The 24289-nt window shown below is 40.8% G+C and overlaps 2 protein-coding genes across 3 annotated transcripts; both read left to right on the top strand.

Moving 5' to 3' along the window:
- Positions 1 to 843: 843 nt before the first annotated feature.
- Positions 844 to 13993, top strand: aqp9b (aquaporin 9b). 2 transcript variants are annotated; one of them, XM_086183946.1, is made up of 6 exons: positions 844 to 1050; positions 1671 to 1797; positions 5167 to 5304; positions 5539 to 5657; positions 6630 to 6847; positions 11582 to 13983. In XM_086183946.1, exons 1-6 carry the CDS (start codon positions 949 to 951, stop codon positions 11742 to 11744), a joined length of 867 nt encoding a protein of 288 aa, XP_086040072.1. In that variant the 5' UTR covers positions 844 to 948; the 3' UTR covers positions 11745 to 13983. The 2 variants fall into 2 exon arrangements, with proteins under 2 accessions (XP_086040072.1, XP_086040080.1); XM_086183954.1 differs by lacking the exons at positions 844 to 1050; positions 1671 to 1797 and adding an exon at positions 3158 to 3282 and having other exon boundaries at positions 11582 to 13993.
- A 1745-nt stretch (positions 13994 to 15738) lies between these two features.
- lipca (lipase, hepatic a) lies at positions 15739 to 23836 on the top strand. Its single transcript, XM_086183932.1, has 9 exons — positions 15739 to 16024; positions 17979 to 18157; positions 18534 to 18713; positions 19204 to 19321; positions 19451 to 19684; positions 20950 to 21192; positions 21890 to 22001; positions 22329 to 22547; positions 23354 to 23836. Exons 1-9 carry the CDS (start codon positions 15943 to 15945, stop codon positions 23478 to 23480), a joined length of 1494 nt encoding a protein of 497 aa, XP_086040058.1. The 5' UTR covers positions 15739 to 15942; the 3' UTR covers positions 23481 to 23836.
- The last annotated feature ends 453 nt before the right edge of the window (positions 23837 to 24289 follow it).

Here is a 24289-nt window from a genome sequence, read left to right as displayed (position 1 = left end):
GTGTTTTGGTCCCTGTGTAATGAGTCTATATTATATGAGTCATTAGATTGCTACCAAATGGAAACACGTGGTATAGATGCAAATTATTATTCACATGAGGATACTGGTTTAGGATAGACAGTTGTGCTATATTACAGAAATAAACAGTTTCTTGATAAGAATTGTAGTTTTTTTAAGTTTATAATAATATAATGATGTCCATGACCATGAAGCTACCACTCCACTACTTTTCATGGGTCTCTGTGTTACCGCATCTCATTCATCGACATCTTGTTGCAGCGCTGAGATGAGTAGCATATTTTATTCATATAACACCGAAGTTTAAGTTATGCTGGCGAGCAAGATTCCAGATTGGGATTCAAAAGTGATAAAAATGGGCTTTTAAACTGATTTTTTTTTTAAATGTATTACAGTGTGGCTTTTTGCTGTGATTTTTTTTGTCACAACTAGCAATCATCTTGACATCCCTTCCACACGTGTGTTACGGTTTACAAATATACTCTTGGCAAATACTACAATGTGTGTCTGATATTGTTTTTGCAATACAGTTTTAATTATCACATTCAAATCCCCTGCAAAGTTCCACAAATGTTCAATTTTGGATCAGGATCAGCTTCCAAAATAATTGTGTGCTTGTGGCACCATCTCTTAAAACCTCTTTTTTAGTGATTGAAATTAATTTTAGAGAGATGACTGCATTTTAAAGTTGTAATTTGAGTTCTTTTTATTTGTGTCTCAGCATCTTTTCAAATACTTAAATACTCCGGAGCCCATCACTGTAATAATATTAGTAGCCCCCTTGTGGTCACTAAGAGAAATGCAAGCAGAGCTGCACGGTCAGAGCGCACCGAGTGGGAGGCGGCAACCTGCACCGACATTCGCACCGCGCTTCCCTCATAGTTGTTAGTGTTTGTTCCGTCGGAGGAAGACATCAAGGGACGCCGAAAAATGGAAAGTGAGAGCACAAGAAAACTGAAGGAGAAATTTGGCCTGAGGCGGGACATCTTTAAGGAGTTCCTGGCGGAGTTTCTGGGGATATTTGTCCTGATAGTGAGTACCTCCCTCTGCACCTGTCATCCAACTTAAAGAGCCGGGGTAAAGCTTTGAACCAGTATGCTAATTAGATGTCAGACTGGGTCTCCTGGGACTCGGACTGCTGTCTCTCACATGTCTCTATTAACAGATATATTCTCACTTGACCAGACTTTCTCTTTTGATGATTTCTAAATTGTTCATGACAGAGAGCTGCAGAAATCATTACAAGATGTGATTTTTAAAAATTCCTCACAACTCCTTCATATCTGTATCTTATTAGAATAAAATAAACAGTATGAAATATATCAAAGACTTCAGTTTGCATTCAGAAGTTTCGTTTCTTGAGTTGTATTTCAATCTTCACCTGCACCCCCCCCGAATGTCCCATCTGTGCAGCCTTCTTATTTTTGGATGACTGCCCTCCTCTCAACACTTTGTTTTGTCTAAAGCAACCAATAAGTGGGGGATTCTTTCTCTATTTTTCTGAGCTCTGAGTTGGACAAATTGTCTGTGGCAGTTGGAAGCTGTTGGTGGACAAGGGGGCTGGTGTTAATGGTGGGTATAATTGGAATAATTAAAAACAATGAGTTGTTCTACCTCCATCCTTTGTGTTTTTGTTCTTGTCTGTTTCACAGCTCTTTGGATGCGGTTCAGTGGCCCAGACGGTGCTGAGTAAAGGGGCTCTCGGGGAGCCGTTGACCATCCACATTGGTTTCACTCTGGGAGTCATGATGGCTGTTTACATGGCGGGGGGAGTGTCAGGTAAAACGCATCATGTGGAGCAGATAAAGCCCACAGAGTGATCCTGAATGCATGTGGAGATACATTTATTTTTGAAATGTTCTCATTGTGTAAGGTTTCTCTCTAAAAGAAATCCAAGCATTTATAGAATTGATAATTCAGCCTAAATGGGCAGAAAACAAAGGTCGCTGGTGTTTGTCTGCGGAGGAGACGCAATCTTTGGCCATTTGGCAGCCTTTCTCATCCAGGTTACTCTATGTCACCGTTATCTTCAGAGTCAGTCAGGGTCAGCATGGCTCGCAGTGGCCGGGTGGGTCGCAGGTTCGATCCTCTCTTCTCCTGATGGCAGTGCTGATGTATCCTTGAGCAAGATACAGAGGCTCTAATGGCTCCTGATGAGTGGGTTGGTACCAGAGGCAGCTTCCCCCATCAGTGTGTGAGTGGGGCAATGTTGTCTTTGACTAGCACCGAGGTATAAATGCCGTCCATTTATCAAATTAGCAACAATAATTCTAATCTGGGATCATTGACATCACTGACACAGAGTACATGAGGACCCGTTCGATGTAACCCAGGTCATAGTTTAGCCTCTGTGAGGTCTAGAGATATGGATGTTGCTCGATGCCTAGCCTTTATTTCTGTTGCAGGAATAAAACATTGATGCTAATTAAGTATTCAAATAGAAATTAGTGCTTGGTTCACAGTTTAGTGGCATTTCCCCTTAGGTAGGCCGTTTGATTGCCATCTCGGGACACGTCATCGGAAAAGTTAAGATTTTAATCAAGACAAAAGATGCAAACCATTTCTGTTGCAGCATGAACGCTCATCAAGCTCCTGTTACAGTGGTGCACCCATCTGAATGTACCATGTATCCCATTCCTGATTCTAGAACATCATGCGTTTTTTTTTTCTGAAATCTGCATTTTAAGATCATTTGACAAAAGTTGTGGATATATTATGTCTTGATGTCCAAAATTTTTTTTGGGGGTGGGGGGGGGGGTGGGGGGTGGGTGGTGTTAATTTCTCAGTGCAGGCTGCTTCTCATAGGCTTGTCTGAGCCAAAATGTCCTTTAACCAGCAATCAAGAAGTTTGACGTGTGGTGGCCTAAGTGGGGCTTGTCTCGGAATTTCTATTTCTTCGAAAATGTATCACTAAAAACAGATCATGGCAGTATTGTGGCATTTAATTGAATTTAATTGAACTTTAAATGTTCATGCGTGTCAAATTAAGCAGGAGGCCCTTAATGAGCATTCACAAATATTGAAAATTCTAAAGTTGGCACCAAGCGAAAGAAGCTTATCTTGTTTGGATGGATTGTTGTGGTTGTGTAAGTGTTACATGTTTAATGAGAGGAGTTGTAAAGCTTCAGAGGAGTAGTAGGAACGCCCGAGGACAGGGAGGTTAATATATGGAGAGCTTTTGCTGCATGACTGGGCCATTCGGCCCCGGGGTCCACAGCGCAGTGGGAAGCTTCTGTCCAACGACATCTCTGAAGATGATCATAGGTATTGGACTAATGAGCTTTACTGGGGCATGGGTCTCCAGAGAGGAGGGGGGGTGGGGGGGTGGGGGGGTCAGGTGTGACAAGCCTGGCTTTCTCGGAGTCCCCGCCAGGGAGGCCCCATAGGAGAAGAAAATTGTTTTCTCTTTGTAGTCAGAAATTTTAGATGACAGTGTACGGTAAGTGTGACACATCATGGTCACTCTAATGACCTGCAGTCTACGTGTGCCTTAAGCAGATTCAGGCAGATTATGTCAGATGCAATTCAGACAGGCTGGTTGTCGTGTTCAGTGTTTGTGAACAGGATGGGGAGATGAACAATGGGCGCGCGGCTGATACCCCCAGTGGTGTCACCACAGCGAGGTCAAAGCCAAGATCCCAGAGTGTTAAATAAATGACCCCACACTCCCAGCAGAGCCCAGTAACATTTGGCTGGAATGTGTTCAAACACGCTTGTGTAGGACAATGTAGGATGTAGGAAAACAGGTTGACTCTGGAGGCACACAAACTCAGTGCCCTTCGCTCAGAAGTATTCCAAAAGTTTTTGAGTGAGGAGGTTTGACCACAAGTGCTAAAGGATCGGACAGCTTAGCACCAACAGCTTGTTTTAATCTACTGAAGCAACCTTCCTGTCTGAAGGAGGACAGGAGAATCTTTCTGATTGGCCACATTCGTTTGACAACTTTGATTGTCCTCCATCTGTGTTTTTACAAAAAAGAACTGTTGAGACTTTTCAATCGATTCCATTTATTTTTTTATGATACCAATTTATTGTCAGTCACTATACAATTAAAAATACTGTTAAATATAAGCAAAAACAGGGCGGCATGGTGGTGCAGTGGTCAGCACTGTCTCCTCACAGCAAGAAGGTTCGGGGTTCGAGCCCCGGCTCCAGCATGGGATCTTTCTATGTGGAGTATGTACGTTCACCCTGTTCCTGTGTGGGTTCTCTCTGGTACTCCAGCTTCCTCCCACAGTCCAAAGACATCAAGAGAATGAATGGTTGTCTGTCTATAAGTGTTGGCCCTGTGATGGACTGGTGACCTGTCCAGAGTGAACCCAGCCTCTCGCCCAAAAGCTACTGGGATAGGCTCCAGCCCCCCTAAGCAGGAGAAAATGGATGGAATGGATAAGCAAAAACATACAAAACACATCAGACACTCATGAGGATCACACAAATTACTTAACATCTTCCAGCTTTATATCTCCTGCTGATGCTGTGGTTTTGCATGAGGATATATTGATGTGTCAAGTCATATTACTCCTGAGGACAGCACTACACTGGTGCTTAAACAACTACAAAGAAAATTTGAACATGAATTGATGCCTGAATTAATTTTCTTTGTTTCTGACCCGATAAGTGAAACTCCTGAAGAGTTGCTATTTAAAGGAAAACATCAACTATTGTGGAAATACGCTTGTTTATCAGCCTCCTCAGAGTCTGACAAGAAGATAGAGCCCCTTCTCCTTACGTGTGTGTGTGCTTAAGGGAGATGAGACCACCAGAGATGTGACCATAGTAACAACTAGTAATGGCTGGGATGGATTAGCAAACCTCAGTGAAGACACTCAACACTTGCTGCTGAGCAGACAGAGACATGCTTAACTGTCCATCCACTAGCATTCTCTCAGCTAATCAGTGGTTACCACCGCATCTCAGTGGGTCTCCGCTCCCTGCACAGAGGAGAGAAGGTCATCTAACTTCTGCTCTGGCTCTAAGGTGCCAAACAGTGTGTGTGTGTGTGTGTTTGCTGTTATTCAGCATGTAAAATGTTCATAAATTTTACAGACAGACTACTGAACCAGGATGTACTCTGCTTTTGAAAATACTGAATGCTCTGTTTGCAAAGGTTATATAATTTACTCATCTTTTTAATGCACGCTCCAGGAGCCCATGTGAACCCGGCCGTCTCTCTCGCCATGGTGATCCTGGGGAAGCTACCCGTGAAGAAGTTTCCTGTGTATGTGGTGGCTCAGTTCCTTGGAGCGTTTGCTGGATCCTGTGCTGTCTATGGGTTGTATTATGGTGGGTGTCATCACTCTCAGAGAAAGCACATTCACACAGAATTGAATCAAATCTGAAGCAATGACTTAAGTTTTCCAATCAAGTAATCCAGTTTCATGAGAGGAGCGTTCTGTCTCCACATGTCTGACCTTTTGTCATTGATAAGAACATACATATTAGCTAATTAATAAATCCTTAATCAAACAGCTGGTGGTGTTTACAGCATGTCTATCTCCGCTCTGTGTTTGTCTTCAGATGCTTTGATGGAATACACCAGCGGAGAACTGACTGTCACTGGTGTGAATGCCACAGCCAACATATTTGCATCTTATCCTGCAAAACATCTCTCAGTCCTAAATGGTTTTGTTGATCAGGTAAGACGAATGTATAATTTGCAATTTCCCTTAAAATTGTCCATCTAAGGTTTCATGTCAGAGCAAAACATTATTTTGCTATGGAATAAAATGTCCTTTATATTATGCTTATTGCTTTGAGGGGCTTTTCTCTCTTTTTTTCTACGGAATTATTGATGATGATGATGATGATGATGATGATGATGATGATGAGAAACATTTTCCGAGAAGAATCACTAGAGCGCAAAAAGATGCGCGGGAGCGTTTTGTGCAGTCATGTAAAAGTAAATGTAAGTTGTTTGCTGATGAATGAACAATTCAGCTACAATGCTGAGAATAACTACCATCTGTCCTGGTTTGCATTGAAACCAAAAACACATATTAGTTTGTGTATTTGTGAACGCACGTGTGATTATGTGGTGTGTGGATTTGTCTTACATAACGTGTGTTCTTCTGTGTTTTAATTGGTTTTCTCTGTTGATTATAGCCAAGCAGTCAGAACGGCAGCATGGTTTGGTAGAAAGGTTCATGAATTTGTGTTAATCAAATTCTTATTCTAACCTTTCAAAGCCAGTTGGTAGCGTTTGGTGTTTAATAATGTCAGGATGAAGTGTAACTGTTTGGATGAATATTTCAAGACTGATGTGACTTCTGGCCAAAAACTTTTCTGGTAGTATTTTCATACCTTCATTTATAGCATTAATACAATGAAATATCATGATACCATTTAAAATCTGAATCCCCCTCCTCCTCATGTTTGTTACTTTGTTACTATAAAGCCGTATATGACTGTTTTGAAAGCTGCCTCATTCATCCTGAAACCAGGGGAAAGGGGAAGCCCCCATAATAAGCTTAGACAAAATCACAACGGGCAGAGGTCACCACAGCAGATGAGGCAACACAAAAACATCCTCTCAAAAACAACAACATGCACTCGCATGAGCCAAAGCTGGTAAAGTGAGGGTCACGTTTAATGGCTGCTTTGGTTTGCAGGTGATTGCCACCGGTGCACTGATATTGTGCATCCTGGCCATTACTGACAGGAGGAATATCGGAGCTCCTAAAGGTATGGAGCCTCTTTGCATAGGGCTGATCATCCTGGCCATCGGAGTGTCCATGGGCCTGAATTGCGGCTACCCCATCAACCCGGCAAGAGATCTCGGCCCACGGTTCTTCACAGCGGTGGCTGGGTGGGGCATGGAAGTGTTCAGGTACTAGATTAGAACTAAAGATTGGTTGCTATAAAACAGAAATTTGTGCAGCAGAGTTTAACTGAGAAACACAGAAGAGGAGGGATGTTATGAGTTGGCTGCTGGATGGAGTTACATCTCCATTATGTGCTGCTGCTTCAACACTCACTCACGGCTGAGACATGAATAGCATCTCTGCTCTGTGACAATCTGAATTAATATTTTAAACACTACCCATGTATTTTCTGCATTTTCAAAAAGTGCTCCAGGGCCTAAGAAAAAAGATTCTTAATGCACAGATATGAAACATTCAGTGTTACAGAAATGGCAGTGGTGTGTTCCCGTTGTTGCCTACCGTTCATCACAACAGTTCCTGCAAGCATGTTGTTATATTTCAATGTTTTACCTTGAAAGATTTTTTTATACTTTGATCAAATTAGGAAGCAGACTACAAATCTGCCACCACCAAAGAGGTTTACGCCCACATCTGTTTGCAGGATCATGTCAGATCTGCTGGCATGGTTTTCAATAACTTGGTGCAGAGGTGAGACATCGGCCAAGGAGGAACCCATTGTTCTTTGACACAAATCCGTTTGACATGACAAAAAATGAATATTATTTTTGGTACAGTCCCATGAGTGGAAGTATACATGCATATTGATCAGTGAGATTACTAAAAACTACTGGCTAGATTTTCAAAAAAATTGGTTAAAGGGTATAGAATGTGCTGTATAGAAACCCATGGAATTTGTTTGTTTGTTTGAAAGGGAGAAGCATAATAAAAACTTCAATTTAGCAGAGATTCATCAACCGTCTTAGAGGGATTCCACTGAGATTTTGACCTCTGTGGCACTATGGAGCAATGCTTTGTTTGATCACATGCTGTGCTTGCACATGCATGACGATGCTGTGGGCCACGCATGTGTTCTCCATGTTTCATGTGACCCTGCTGACCGAGGAGGCGGTGGTAACGTGGCAATAGTTGTTGTAACGTGGCAGTAAAAGACTTGGCAAACATGTTTGTTGGATGTACATAGGGCTGCGCAAATGTTTTATATGGAAGAAAAGAGTTCAACATCATCGGGGTTTGTTTTTTCCCCCCAGAAACACTGCATGAAAGCAATGGCAGACACAAAGAAATACAGGGTACCTTTAATGTCCGTGTAAGACAAGTAGTTGAATCTCTGGTAATGTGGCGATAAGGCCCCTCTCAATTGTGCTGGTTTGTTTGATGTGACTCCCAGAGGTGACCAGAATGCACCCATGAAGGTAATCTCAGGTGGTGGCGGGCAATCCCATCGATTGTCTGTCTGGTGTTTGCATGTTCTTGTTTATGGGCGCAGATCTTGGTCAGAACAGAAAATAATAAGGATAATAAATAGCACTCTTCATTATTTAGGAACATTAAAAAATTAAACAAATGCTGACTTCTCTAGATGTATTCATCATAATCTCTTTTACGCTTGACCACCATATTCAGTCACAGGAAGTTCCACATCACATTGAGAGACAGGCAAATATACTTGTGTCCACTTCAAACACTCCAAAGTGCATTGGTGGCTAAATAAAACTAGAAACAATAACATCACTCAGCAAAGATGCCACCGTGATTTCCCGGAGTTATACCCAGAGGGGACACAGTCACGTTTGTGTTGGACTTTGTAATGTGAGCAAACAAAGTCAAGCAACATGTGCTTCATATAAACTACAAGGCTCACACACGGCAGCCTAAACAGCAAATAATACCTCAAAGTTTGCAGTTTTAATAAACACATCAAGGACAAATCGGTAAACTCCTCAAGTACTTGTAGAGGCCTGAAATGTTGGTCCGCTGGTAGGTGGCCTGTATTGAGGTACAGAGCTTGGTACTTTCAAAGAGTGCCAATTCATTTTGAATCAAGCTGAATCTCGGTTCTTGAGAGCACATTTGGGTGAGAGGGCAAAGTTTTTGAGAGAGGTGAACCAATACACAACTTGACTTAAATAATATGTTCTGCAATATTTGTAATGCGACATGCAAATTTGACCACAGAAACACTGCCAACCTGAGCAAACCCCTGCTCAAACACAAAATATACTGTATCTAAAGCTCAAGAATTTACTGATAGCCTGAAAGCCCCCAGGAGCATTAGCATGCTCAGAAATTGAGAACATTTCTGTTATTGTAGGGAAAGTAAAGTACCAAAAAAACAATACTGATATTGAACTCCTGGCATCTGAATCGATAGTGATTCAAACATCAATGGTTATCTCTATTGCATCTTGATTGAAACTTTAATTCCCTCTGAGGCAAAGTAATACGATCCCCGCAAAGTTGGAACACAATGCTCTGGTCCCCCTTTTGCCTCTGACTCGCTCCATCAAGACTCGAGGGTCCTTGGCCAAAATCTGCCTGACACTGAATACACATCAACTGCAGCACCTGAAATAGATCGTCGTTGTTGTTCTGCTTTTCAGCAACATTCCAGGATGATGCCGAGTGGTTTATATATTTGTAAAGCCTGCAAAAGTTTCTGCTGAGACGACACATGACTATCCAGAAGATCTCCTTTAAAACATGTATTCTTTTGAAACCCTACACTGTGGCGTATTCATAATTACAACCTCAGAAATGTTTCTGGCTTGATGGGAACTTTCTGCTGATGCAAATACGCAGGTGTTAAGGACTACATAGCCTTCACCACCATCCAAATATGTTCTTACTGAAATGTTAAACCCACATTACAGGATTGAGTTTAAATCTACATCATTAGTGACAACCACATTGTGTCTTTGCTGTCAAAATTTAACATCAGAGCTCCTTGAGGAGTGGATAATATGTTGATTTCAAACAAAATACCGCTTGGATACATATGCTGCTGCAGTAAAAGCATCAAGCTTTTTTTTTTCATAGATTATCTTTAAAATAAAATAAAGTGGTAGAAGGCCATTTGAAAGCTATAGGACAGATGCAGTTTCTGTCCTTACGTTTATCACCAGATGGCTTATGACTTTATAAATATATATATTAAGATTACTTTCTATCCATATAGGCCATCTCTTCCACCGGGTTCCTGTCACGAGCTAAATCTAGCATAATCTTCTCCATTTATGATACAAACACAGCAGCAGCAGCACATGTCATGGAGCACATACAGAGACGTGTTAGTCTCATGGAAAGAGGATTTATTCACTTTGCTGTGTAGAGTGTGAAGGGCAGTACTTGACTCCTCATCATGTCTACACGGTGACCCACTGAGTGTCTGTCTGCTGGCCTGATCATCTTAGCCGAGGCCGTAGATAAGTCTATAATCCAGTTCCCTCCCGCCTGCACCGGACTTCCTGAATGCCCACAGGAGAGATAGAGAAAGAGAGAGAGAGAGGGAGAGAGAGAGAGAGAGAGAGAGATGGCCCGCCCAGTCACTTGTTTACGCTCAAGCCTGTGCATCAGTACTTTTAATTGGAGAACTCCTTCACCTGCAGGGCCACAATGCTAGTGACCAGTAGGACACTAATCTTCATGTGGATCAGTAGAAGAGTCTATGTGAGGTCAGCCAGAGTGACAATGAGGACATGTGCACTGGGCCCAGTGCTCAGAGCTCCTTAAGACTGTAATCTGGGATATAAACTCTGCCCAGGTAGGGCAATGCAAACATCAACATTCATACAGACTGGAGACGCAGGATGAAATTAAGAGTTGTCTAGCATAATATTTGAAGAGACAGAAATGTCAAAATAAAAGCAGCAGTGATCAAAGCTTTAGTGTATCTGACTTGGCCCTTGATTATAAGTGGGGTGTCAGAGAAAGATAGATGGATGTATGTGCACTCGAGTCGCTCATTCAGTTAAACCTGATCACCAAATCGTCCCCAGATGGACTTGAATCTTGTATATAGTGGTTTAAAGGAAACATGTCAACATCAAACTGATGAGACAATAGCAGTACTTTGCCCAAAAGTACCTTTCACTAATAGGCGTCTTCAGCTCACAAAAACATTTCTTTTGGTTTCCTCCATCACTTCTTTGTGACTCCAGAATGCAGAAAGAACCAGACATGTGTTTGTAGCTTGAAGCTAATGCTGACTGATGGTTAACAACTATGAACATTAACAAACCTGCAAAAAAATGTCAGTTTAAAAACTCTCAAGCTCATCGTCAAGTATTATCCACATCTTCTATATCTCGGCGTATGCTGTGTAATCGACAAGCACTTTGATTTCAGCCAGAAACAAATCAAATTTAAAACAGTTTGGGTTAAGACACACATTTGTGAGCACTTGAAAGTGAACATCCACTTTTTGGGGTGACGTATCGCTTTGATCTCACACTGTCGACACCTGTTCAAACTGTGTTTGCCAGCGTTCTGCCAATATAAAGTAGCATTAGACAATCTGTGCCTGAACTTCCAACTCCAAAACAAACTCAAAATTTTATAACGTAGCTCTGAAAATACTATCAAACTTACCTCAGAGAACATGTAAACTCAGAGAACATGTGAAACCTTGTAATGCCGCATCACGTGGTGGCACAGTGTCAAATCATTGATGTTTTTTTCAGCAACGTCACATGACAACAGTGGTTATAACAGGAAAGTCTGTATCAGGATGCAGGTCAGTGTGATGGTTTGTACCAATGAACATTTTGCCTTGGGAGATGAGCGTTCAAGTTTCCCTCCAGTTTAAAACACAGCGTTCAGGACATTAACCTAAATGAATTTTAATTTAGTCAGGACTTTTATTATATTGTTCATCCATATTCTTTATGTTTTGCTCACAGGGCGGGAGGATGCTGGTGGTGGATCCCAGTAGCTGGGCCCATGGTGGGCGGAGCTTTTGGAGCCGGAATTTATTTTCTCTTTATTGAGTTGCACCACTCTGAACCTGAAAAACCAGTGCAAAACAACATCCAGGAAAAGTATGAAATGGTAACTATGAGCTAAAATGAAGAATAAGGGCTTTAAAGCGTCCCAACATGCTTCACCCTCAGGAGGTAAAAAAATATCACAAAGAGGCAGTTTTATACATGGAAGTATTAAAACCCCCATTTGGTGATTTACTTAAAGCCACACATCCGACTCTGCCATTCCATAGTCATTCATAATAAAAACAGAGTGCATGAATGTTTTACAAAGCCTTTGAAGTGTTTTATAGAAAATCCGGTGTATTTATATGTTTCAGGTTTAATCTGCTTGGGACTTCCCATATAAAACAATAATCTTTAATGCTTTTACAATGTCTTCTCTTTATACACCACCAATTTTCTTTGATTCCCATCATATCATAACCGTGTACGGAGAGATTCCTTTATGTATTCTTGACTGTATCTTTCTTACAAACTGGGTTAATATTTTCTCATTCGAAATATTTGCCAAGTTTCTGTACAGCAATTTTATTTTTTTATTGTCTCACAAACATGAACATCAAATATATTTAGCTCTTAGGAAACATGTAGTTGTACATGTTGTTTTTAGCCCATGTGTTATAGTATTGATGTGTCTTGCTATTTTTGGCTGTTATCTGCATGTGTGTGAAGGCACTTGATGGCTTTATCTCACTATCCTTTTAGAACTGTAATAGTTGTGTTTAGAAAATCCAGCCTTAAAGGATGATACTCAATTATTTTTTTTACCCTGTTTATTTTTGTTTTGTTGCTTTCTCATATCCACCTGAAGCCACCCTCAAAGTTGTGTTACCATGCAGACTCACTTGTATTTCAAAGCCATAACATGAGACTTTAACTGTACGCGTCTGCTTATTGCAGAGGAACATGGATTTCATTTTCAGGCAAAAACATTTTATGAGATGCAATGAGAGTCAATACAGCCTGTGGGACTATACACAGACTGTAATGTTTACATGAAATAGTCCTCTGAGCTTTGATAAATCTTCAATACCACACACATTTATTTGGGAGGAATTCAAGTATGTAGCTTCAGCATCAGATATCACTTTGAGTCAGTCACTTGCAGCATCCTTCAAATAGTGCTTCAAACGTACAAAACGATATTTGGACTAATGTGTGACACATTTGTCCTTCATTAATTGTGTTTTATGTGTGCATCCCATAAGCACAGATTTGTGGATTTGAAAAATACTTGGTTTAAAATATAATTTACACCGATTCAAGCTGTAAAATGTACCATGAATGATCGCTGCTATTGCAACCTCACACGTTGATCTTTTAGGTCACCACAATATTTTTCTTATCTTTGAATAACACGTTGTTTTAAAAACATTTCTAGTCAATCATGTAGCTTTCACCAAAACCACTTAGCATGTCCGTTACATTTCAAACTCTGTATGCGGCTTAATTTTGACCAGGAATAATCGCTGAACGCATGTTTAATAAGCAGTTGAAGGTGTCCGCTCCACTGGATTGAATCACTGATTTATGTCCTGTCTCGTATGTATTTCCCCTGTGTACATTTGAATTTTAGCGTTTGTGCCCTGAGTGGCAGCCTGTCAGGTAGAATTAATCTGTTTTTTTTGTTGTTGTTGTTGTAAATCACTTTTTTTCTTAAGTATTATCCCTCTGAATCATCTATTTTTCTTTCATTCCGTGCAGTACAAGTACTTCATGTGTAATAATGTTTGTTAAAATGATTGATTTGTTTACAATTGTTATACAGAAACCCCAAAAAGCCAGCAATAACACCAAGTTTGATGATCATGGTCATTTGACGTGTAGCGGGCACTCGAGGAAAAAGTCAGATTATGAGTTTGTTTACAATTTATGTGGAATGTTTGTACTGAATTCCAATGCAGTTGAGTAGTTGTGGAAGATTTCTCTGTGAAACATAAATACTTTATTTAATCCTGAGGAGTAAATTGACTTCTTTATTCCGGTTTATTTATAATATGACTCTAAATAATTATTTATTTTGATGGAGGTTTTTTTTTTTGTCACATTTTATTAGCGCACGGACTGATATTTACCAAGTGAGGAAATTCATTCAAGAACACAAAGATGTGGTCCAGAGCGCGCTGGGTAACCCATGATGTTCTATCTACATCTGCCATCAATACTGTGGTGAAGAAACTGTTGAGGAAGACAACAGGAAAAGCTTATGTAAGTTCATGGAGAATAGATGAAGAGTTAACGGTTCAGTGGTTGCAAGGCTCTTCAGAGTGCATCAGCTCATGGAATAATAACATCTTTACATGAGAGTGGGCCACAGCAGCTATTATACATGAGCCTCCGTCACCTACTTTACTCTCTCTGAAGAAGAATCCTGCATTTTTTAAACCTGAAATCAATTAACTGTTTGGATTTGCAGCACATTCATGTCTCTTTTTATCTGTGTTTGTTCTGGAGGACATGCCCCAGCTCAAACACGCACGCACGCACGCACGCACACACACACGCACACACACGCATGCACGCACACATGCACACACCCATCAACACACTTCATTGACGTAATGCATTTCTTAGGCCCTTACCCTAGCCTTTACCATCACAAATAAAGCCTGGCCCAGAACCGAACTCTGGCCCTTAACCAAACCATAACCCCATAAACTTATTCTAACCAAAACCCTAGAACTAAGTTCTGACCTTTCCTCAGCCCTTTGAAGCTGTGACTGACCAAAATGTCCTCAATTTGTTGGTTGCGTATGGAGTCCTCTCTATGTACCAAGTACAGGAAGACACACTTCTGGGATATTTACATGAACTTACATTCATCAGTCTAGCCTTTATGAAACCACCATTACAAAATTAAGCAATTACCAATTTGGTCCCAATTCTATTTGTTGTCTCCAGTTTACTGGTCTTTGGTCTAGTTAGTGTCCCTGGAAGTGGCTTAAGTCATACTGACACACACTCATGAAGCAAAGGTTCAAAGTGTTCACCTGAAAAGGTGACGTCACCAATCTGGCAAATCATGACTTTAACTCTTTAGTTCCACACCATGTGCATATGTTTATTTCGATAAATTTAATAATGAAACACACAACGCTTTACTGCATGCAAGTTATTTTTGTTTATGCTTTGTTTATCACTGGTTTTATACTTTAAAGGGAGCTGTTAATGCACAGAAAGCAGAAAACAGAACAATCATCAACTCAAAGGGACTCGTATGAATCCAATATTGTTTTTGACTCAAGTACTTACATGTGTTTTTATTTGTGGTCTCAAATAACAAATTAGATTCCTACAGGAGAAAAAAAGCAATTTATAATTCACAATGAAAGCAGCACCTAAAATTTAAAGTTGCATTAGTTTATTTATCACTATTTTCAAGCAGCAAATCATTAGAACTAGACACACATAAATCCTGCTTTTAAAGTTGGATGGATGCCTTGCAACTTTGTTTTTTATTATAAAAATATTGGTTTATACAGAGTTTACCATTTCAGCTGCACCCTGAGGCGATGATGTATTCATGTTTGCATGTGTTCAACAACTTGTGTTAAATATTTGGATTAACAAATCTGCATGAACAAGCAGACTCAGAAGACTTGTATCAATATGCGAGAGTCTGGTGACCATTTTGTGATCATTAACTTTGTGTTCTGTGCGCTGCCTCTACCTTGAAGACAAACGTGAAAACAGTCCAGTGAAAAGGTAGACGGTTTACATGTCAGTGTAACTTTCCTCCTCTCCTTTCTGGAATACCACAAACACGATTTTGGCCATGCTGGTTTGATTTGCTCAATAATCTCCTCATGCAGCACGCCAAAGTCTCATTCATCAGGGAAAATGGATTTTTCTGGATAATTTGACAATGAACAAATTAGATGACATCCGAGGTTTGGATATTTGGCGGTGTACAGTAATACAGTGTTAAATACTAGTAGGTGAGAGATGAGGGATCTGAATGGAGTATTAGTACCTCTCAGTCACTATCAGTATGTCGGACTCCTCCCTGTCACTGCTCTTTCACAATGTGTTTGATCACCTTGTCTCGAGCCCAGCCAATCACGACCAAATCCATAGCCCATTACTCCTGGTGTCCCGTCGTACAGTACAGTACAGTGTGTCTTCCCTCTGTAGTTCCAGGCCTCACAACTGTCATGAGGCTCCTTTGAAAGAACGTCTGACCTCAAATTTGACAGCGTTTTCACAAGTTTGAAGTCGTCACCACCTGCAGGAGACGTGTTCCTTTGGGGCGACTACTAAAGTGTCGATGTGTCACCATGTCCTTGCCTAAAATCCTGTTCTGTTTGCTGTTAACGTATCACATCAGCCAAGGAAGGAAAATTAAAGGAAACCGAGCGGGTGAGTGAAATGCTGTGCACCCAGAGAGTCTGGGACATGTGTTGCAAATCAAACAGTTAGATCTGACCATTTGCTTGTCAGTATATTATAAGGCATTAGATTGAAAATTTGAACTGATTTTGAACTTGATCTTGTGAAATCAAACAAACAGACCCTCAATACATAAATGTATCATTTCAAGTTAACTCAACAAACTGTCAGTTCTTGATTCATTAGAAAAGTGTAATAAACATCAAGCTCCTGGTTGGTCAGACAACATCAACTTGATCTTTCCATCAAAAGTAGTGTGGAGATTTGAAACTTCACATTTCAAGTGACAGTGAACGTGACAATATCCCATACACACGCATGTTCTGTGTGTGTGTGTGTGTGTGTGTGTGTGTGTGTGTGTGTGTGTGTGTGTGTGTCGCTTTGGACAAAAGCATCTGCCAAATGAAATGGTAGAATTGTAGAATTGTTGTCTGAAATGTAATAGGAGAAACCAGAGGGGACATTGATGTCAAAGGAAATCATGAGTGAGAAACAGAGTAGACTTTGTTACTGCAAGAAGAGTTTTTCAAGGTGACTGTACTTCACGTGACTGTTTAATTGTCTGACGCATTTTACTCATCACATTTACAAAGCAGGCTTGTTACGTTAGTTTTCCTGCATCAGGACAACATCAGGACGGATTATAGTCAAATGGGTGTGACAATAGAGAAGACAAGCCCTGAGTGTATCCATACCCCCCACCCACCCACCCTCATTTAAAGCTTCATTAGACCTGAAGTGTGTTTTCATGTTGATCATAGTAATACTTCAAGCTGTGTTGCTGACACTGAAAATTGATTTACACAATGGAACAAGGTTTATTAATGTTCATAATTTTCTCTACATTTTAGAAAAATTCCATTTCATTTGTGATGTTTGAATAAAATAAAATGAAAGAAGATGTGAGATTCATTTAGTGCACAAAACCTTCATCTGTACTTCTACCACAGTACAATGCATCAAATCACTCCTGATCTAATCCGTATCACAGTGATATACAATGAACCACCATTTTCCCCTCTTTTATATATTTTTCTGTCATTTATTTCTTCATCCTTACTGTAAGATTGACTGTTGCATAAAAGCAACTGCACCCAAAAAAGCAGATACTGACAGAAGCCCGAGCACACGTTCACTGCTGCGCGTCTTTCGTGCAACATTACTGTCTAAAAGCGAATCACAATGTACAACTCACATGATCCGCTCAGTACTCACTCAGTTTTTGAACTAGAGTCCGCTTTTCCTCTGTTGCTAATGAGTCACATCATTTTTAATTGCCTTCCGTGTTCATACTCACAACAGGGAAGAGAAACACCAAAGAAAATAACAGAAAATGAGGGATTTGATGAGCAGAGGGGCGGCGATAAACTGCCATAATTGCTTTCATGTCTCAGTGTTGAAATGTTGGGCTTGATATCAGGATGGCAGCAGTATCAAAGAAAGTGAGCGAGCATTTAGGCGCCTGGGTTTCTGGCATTATTAACATTAAAATGTTAAAATAATAAATATGGCTGACATGAATCAATAGCAATTACAGGGAAAAAGTAATGATAAATTTCACTGGAGATGGATCAGTGATGTTTGTGAGCTGTGGTTTTAAACATTTTATGGGAGGGGGAGTTTATATAAGGGATTACGAAAAGAGTCTGGCAGAGTCAATGGGACTGTGTCATCTGTGTGCCTCTGCCAAAGAGGTCGACATGACCTGGAAACAGAGCAGAGTGCTGCTAAAAGGGTGTAAGAATGAGGCTGTGGGGATGTATAATCATTCTCTCTCAGATAATTGTATTTATGATGATATTTTTTGTGTTCTTGAGTGAACAGAACTTATTGGGCACCTCAAAGTTAACATAGAGAAAGCATGCAGAGGAAGCAATGAGAACAAACGGATGACTGTTTCTGCTGTTATATTTCTGAGATGCAGCTTTCACAGGGGACAGAGACGTCCTGAAGGTGAAAGAGCAGCATGTCAGCAGTTCAGTCTTCAGGCTGTTTGTAGAAGGTGAGGACACCTGCACGCTGGACCCTCTGCAGCTGCACAATCTCACCTCCTGTGGCTTCAACAGCAGTAATCCCCTCATCATCATCACTCACGGGTGGTCGGTAAGGTCACTTGTCTTCCGCTTCCCTGAATTCAGCTATTCAATACAACACATGGAACCCAAGTAATGGACCTGCTGCTTGTAGAGTTGCACAAGTAAATGTTGCAAAGAAGAATTATTTAATGCCCAGATAAATAAATGAGAATTGAATATTAAAGTGGCTTTGAAAGGAAATAAACATGTCACATCCCTGAAAAAACTTTTCACAAAGCACCAAAATGTTTGAGTTTAACGTAACTTTAACTTTAAGGTGTGAAATAACATCACAGGCATTCAAATCATGAAAATTAACTTGAGAATGTTCAAAAGTGACACATTAACTCTTAAACGACTAAAATACTAACAATAGTAACAGCCCATTTTTAATATTTCCTAAGCTGGATGGAATGATGGAGAGCTGGATGGTCAGGCTGGCCACAGCTCTGAAGACGTATCTAACAGACGTCAACATCGTGATCACCGACTGGCTGTCCCTGGCACACCAGCACTATCCCACTGCAGCAAAGAGCACTCGCACCGTGGGGAAAGACATAGCTCACCTGCTGGACTCCCTTAAGGTAACTAGATATTATCCTCACGTTTGCAATGTCATTATCGTATGCTAAAACATAGGAATACCTGACTAAAAGTACCACATTGCAGTTGTTTGCCTCCTTGATGTCTGTGACCGCAGTGACTTCAACCTTTGACCAAATGTTTTCAGGAAATCTTTGAATCCCAGTGGCTGTCTGTCCTACATTTGAAAAACAAAACAAAACACTCAAATCACTCATTATGTCACATTTTGAAAGAATGTGACCTTTGACCTTTGACCTTTGACCACCAAAGTCTTTTCATTTCATCCTTGAGTACCAGCGGATGTGTGGATGAGCAGACAACCCCAAAAGTTGACTGTGACTGAGGCATAAAAAGTGTAGATATCACACAAGAACAACTAATCGCTCTACAACATGTTCGTACTGACACACTGGTGCAGCAGCAGAGGAACATTGTGTATTGATAGATTTAAGTTGATAAAGGTTGTGTATACATTTTTAACCGCTGCAGGAATACTACAATTACCCGCTCAGAAGGGCTCATCTGATTGGCTACAGTCTCGGCGCTCACATCTCTGGATTTGCTGGAAGTTATCTGGAGGGTTCAGAAAAGATTGGACGAATTACTGGTGTGTTTTTAAGGAGTGTTGGTCAAGTAGTTGTACCTCTCTCATACTTTTTTCTTTAATTTCCAAATAATGTTGTAAATGAAGATAATCGTGCTTTTCTGTAACAAAACCATTCTTGCATCTGCTCAGGTCTTGACCCCGCGGGGCCCCTGTTTGAAGGCGTGTCTGCAACTGACCGACTTTCTCCTGATGATGCTGAATTTGTGGACGCCATCCACACGTTCACCCAGGAACGCTTGGGCCTCAGTGTGGGCATCAAACAAGCTGTGGCACATTTAGATTTTTACCCCAACGGAGGAGACTTCCAGCCAGGATGTGACCTGAAAGACATTTATGAGCATGTAACCCAGTATGGGCTCCTCGGTACGCTGAACACCAGATATGACTCCTTAGAGAAATCATGGCAAAATATCATCTAGATGTACTTCTGCACTGGATCCTTGATGCTGCATGGTTTTACTCCTCAACATGTCTCACAGAAAGAACATCTTCATATTTTTGGATTAGAGACCAAACAATTGTTTTCCTTAGGTGGAGAAAAAAAGAAAGAAAAGTAAATGAAAAGAAAGAAAACCTGCTAACTGTTGTCTTGGTCGGTGTAATCCCATCACAAGCTCGTCTCTACAGTAGTTTTTAAATATTTTGGTGTAAGATTTTTAAAGATTCTTGGTGAGAAAAGATTTCTCAATTACTAATCTACCCACTTCCTGCGTGAAGACAAACTGAGTCATTTACAACCCTGCAGCTGGGTTGCTTCTTTTTCCTCTGCTCTATCATAACATTTCTTTTCTTAATTGGTCCTCCCACCTCAAAACACCAGTTAGGAAGCCAAATCTTGGAAACCAATTCAGTTCGATGACAGTTTCTCATTCTGAGTTCAGGCAGATGATTTTAATTTCCCTTCAGTTGAACACAAGTGGCTCTGAGGTTTATGGTGCTACTCAATCCAAAACACATTTGCATGATATGACAGTGAGAGCCACATTAAAGCATCTGTCATCCTCCAGAGTTAATTAGTAACATGCGCCTCCCTGTGCTTGGCCCATCCCTCGAAGCTGAGCTGCCTCCAGGCTACAGGAGTCTACTGAGAGGCCTCCAGAGCAAGCCACTATCAGACATAATGAGATGATTGTAGGAGATGTGACAGAGGGACAGTTTGATAGATGTCAGTGTCTGACAATAACGAACTCAACTCACAAAGAATGGACACTGATTAAGATCTTCCACAGTCTCTCAATCCTCAAGAGAGCCTCTGTGTTGTGAGGACATTATGTGGGGGTGGCGTGATTCAGAGGTAGAGTGGCCGTCTAGCAACGGAAGGGTTGCTGGTTCGATCCTCACTTCCCCCGGTGACCATGTTGAAGTATCCTGAGCAAGATACTGAGCTCCTAATTGCTCCTGATGGCCCTGTGATGGACTGGTGACCCATCCAGGGTGAACCCCGCCTCTCACCCAATGTCAGCTGGGATAGACTCCAGCCCCCCCCCCCCCCCACTCCCCGCAACCCTTTATGGATAAGCGGTATAGAAAATGGATGGATGGATGGAGGGAGGCCATTATCTGTTGGAATGCAGATCAATGTTTCACGTCAATGTGTTATATTTGAAATCCTTCATTTTCTCTTTCAGGTTTTGAACATACAGTGAAATGTGCCCATGAGCGATCCGTCCATCTGTTCATTGACTCCCTGCTGAATGAAGATAAGCAGAGCATGGCCTACAGGTGCAGCGACAACAGCGCGTTTGTCAAAGGCGTCTGCCTGGACTGTCGCAAGAACCGCTGTAACACACTCGGCTACAATGTCAAGAAGGTTCGCAGCGGCACCAGCAAAAGGCTCTACTTGAAAACCGGCCCCAGGATGCCCTACAAACGTGGGTGGTGAACTGAACAGCCAGTTGTTTAATGGGTCTACTAGTACAACTTTCCTCTTATTGAGATTCAATAAATGTTCCAGATGTGTTCTGTTCAATCACTGGAGACTGAGACACACTGAGTACTTGTGTAACATTGTACTAACCACTACTCAGTGCTCATGTAACAGTGTAGTGTCCACTACTGTATTCTTGCGTAACAATCTAGACTAATGAGTACAACTAACAAGTACCTGTCTGACAATTTAATAACCAGTACTGAATGCTCATGTAACAATGGAGTAACATCTAATAAACCAGGCTACTAACTCCACATGCAACAACATACTTGATACTAGTGTAACAACATAATAACGACCCCTGAGTATACGTTGTAATGACTACACTGCTACAATGTAGTAACAACTACTATGCCATTTAATGGTTGTACAGCTAAAACCTCAGTCAGTAATGTTAGTGATAGCATGTGTTTATTCAACAAAGACTGATGTACAAGGTCTTGATACAAAAAAGTTAATTTCTTTTGGAAAATCATTCTTTTTTGCAATTATTTTTTTTGCCACACAGTCCCATAAAAAACTGAATTACCACAACTTTTATTACCAGCATTCAATCTGCTATCAAATTAACTTTAAACAAAGACACTCCTGAGGGTTTCCTGTACTCATCTTCTCTCCTCCTGTTGTCCTCTGATCAGTTTATCATTACCAGCTCCGGATCCAGTTTGTCAACCAGATGGAGACCCAGCCCTCTCTCACCATCTCCCTGACTGGAACAAAGGAGGAGAGTGGAGAAGTCCCCATCACTGTGTGAGGACCACCACATCAGACTTGCATTACATCACATCTATGCCTGCTGCACTTGGGCTCTGATGCATGCATTATACAGCTGCGGTCTCAACTCCATAAAGGAATAAAAGCTGACACACATGGCAACAGCTGGAGCCACAGCATGAAAGAGAACTATAAATGGGAATGGTGGAGTAAATAATTTAGTCATGTGTGTCATAAAAGGACAAAATATCCTGACCTCTCTTTTCATTGTAGAGGTTTTTTTTTTTTTAAACTTAGTATCAGAGAAATGTGATGATTCCTGCTCTTACATATGTGTGTTTTTGTTTGTCGTCCCTCCACCAGCACGGAGCAGATAGTGAGTAATAAGACCTACACCTTCCTGATCACCCTGGACAGAGATCTGGGTGATCTGATGGTGCTCAAATTCCGCTGGGAGGGATTGGCTTTGTGGAGGACCATGTGGAACCGGGTGCAGAACTTCATTCCTTGGGGTGGCCGGGAGCATAAACCGCTGCTGACTGTGGGCAAGATCAACATCAAAGCAGGCGAGACGCAGGAGAGGTACAGCTCTTATATAAGGAAACAGAGTCAGACTTGTCCTAGACATAAAAAGAACCAGCGTTCAGTTATTTGACACAGTACTCAACACCTCAAAGTGTTACTTCACCCCCAAAAGTGTAATTTGCCTGCAAAGTATTCACAAGTAGGAGTTTTTCTCACCCTGCATGACTTTCATCTGACCATCAACAGCTTAACAGTTCATAAGGTCAGTGCAAACTTTCAAACTCATCATCCAGTATAATCCAAGATTTTAGCTGAAATCAAAGTGTTTGTGGATAATTGAGCACATGACAGGAGGAGGAAGACCCAGGATATACTGGATGCTGCATTTGAGACTTTTTGAACTTTTTTTTATTGGGTTTAATGAAATTTGGCTCTGAAAGATGTTGGGGGGGGGGGGTATCTTTCATGAGTCAAAGGTAACAACGACAATAATCACTTATTGAAAAATCTTAATCTGCACCATAATCAGCTGTCAAATAGATGTAGAGCAAGATAAACCATATAACCAAGTCATATTTCTTGGTGCAATTTTAGAGCTCAAATAATAGTACATAACGGCAATGACAGTACTTGAGTAAATATATTTTGAGTGTGTGCAGGTAAACTGTTCCCCTCTACCAGTGCATTACTTTATCTAAATTAACATAATAATCAAATAAACAGACAATAAACTGTAGCATCCCACTCTTCACAGAAGGGAAAAAAAAAACCAAAACCTTCATCATTGCGGACTTTTAGTGCCACCTAGCGGACTGACCACGAACTGCTACACTTCACGGTCTTATTTGTCATCTGTTTTCTAGAACGACTTTTTGCGCCATGTCAGATGACGGACAGCATATGGAAGCGTCCCAAGTTAAAGTGTTCGTGCGCTGTCTAGAAGAAACACCAAAGCGGCAGCGGAGGAAGCACAGCTATCAGACTCCCTGAGTTCCTGGGCTGCTGAGCAGACTGACGCGCTGACGGATGCGAGGAGCCTCGCAGCGGGACGCCACTCTGTCAGTTGAGACTGCGGTGGGTTAATGTGGCGCTGGACAAGTGTTTCTCTGAATATTTGGCTATGTTTCGTCTTTGCAATATTTGAAACGTACAGTAGTTGCTTATCAATGTGACCAAATTATGAGTATTGTATGTGATTTGAATCCCAAATGGTCCAGTGATGATCTTGTTAAATGTGGCGATTTGGAAGAGAAAAATGCACACAAATTTCTGATTATTTTGAAATGTGTATTTATCAGCTCAAACATACAAAGTTGAGCAGCAAGAAATATATATATATATATATATATATATATATATATATATATATATATATATATATATATATATATATATATATATAAAAAAGCACTGTTTTCAAAGAACATCTTACTGAATGACACCAATAGTAAGAACAGACATGACTTAGAAAAAGCAATTTCTGTCACTTTCGTGCACTTCAGTTCAAAATACAATTTGTCATTGGTTAAATAATTGTGTAATTGCCCAAGCCAAAATCACAATTGGATCAAGTGTGCAACAATAATTTGAAGGAGTTTTCACACCAGAACTCCCCTATGCAGGTTTAAGAAAATGAAAAGAAAAAAACAAAACATCAGGTCAAAATGTTGTCTTCTGTCAAAAGTCAAATGTATTTCAAGGTATAAACAGTTGAAATTGTGCCAGTTTAAAGGCTCAACTGTGAGCACAAAGTTGCAAGTTCGAGGACCTTTTGATGATGGTAATCTTACAAGATACAT

This window comes from Aulostomus chinensis, chromosome 2 (assembly GCF_037954235.1).
Source record: "Aulostomus chinensis isolate RoL2024-O1b breed Wild chromosome 2, RoL_Achi_v1.0, whole genome shotgun sequence".
NCBI lineage: Eukaryota > Metazoa > Chordata > Actinopteri > Syngnathiformes > Aulostomidae > Aulostomus > Aulostomus chinensis.
This window is presented reverse-complemented; position numbering and strand designations above follow the sequence as displayed.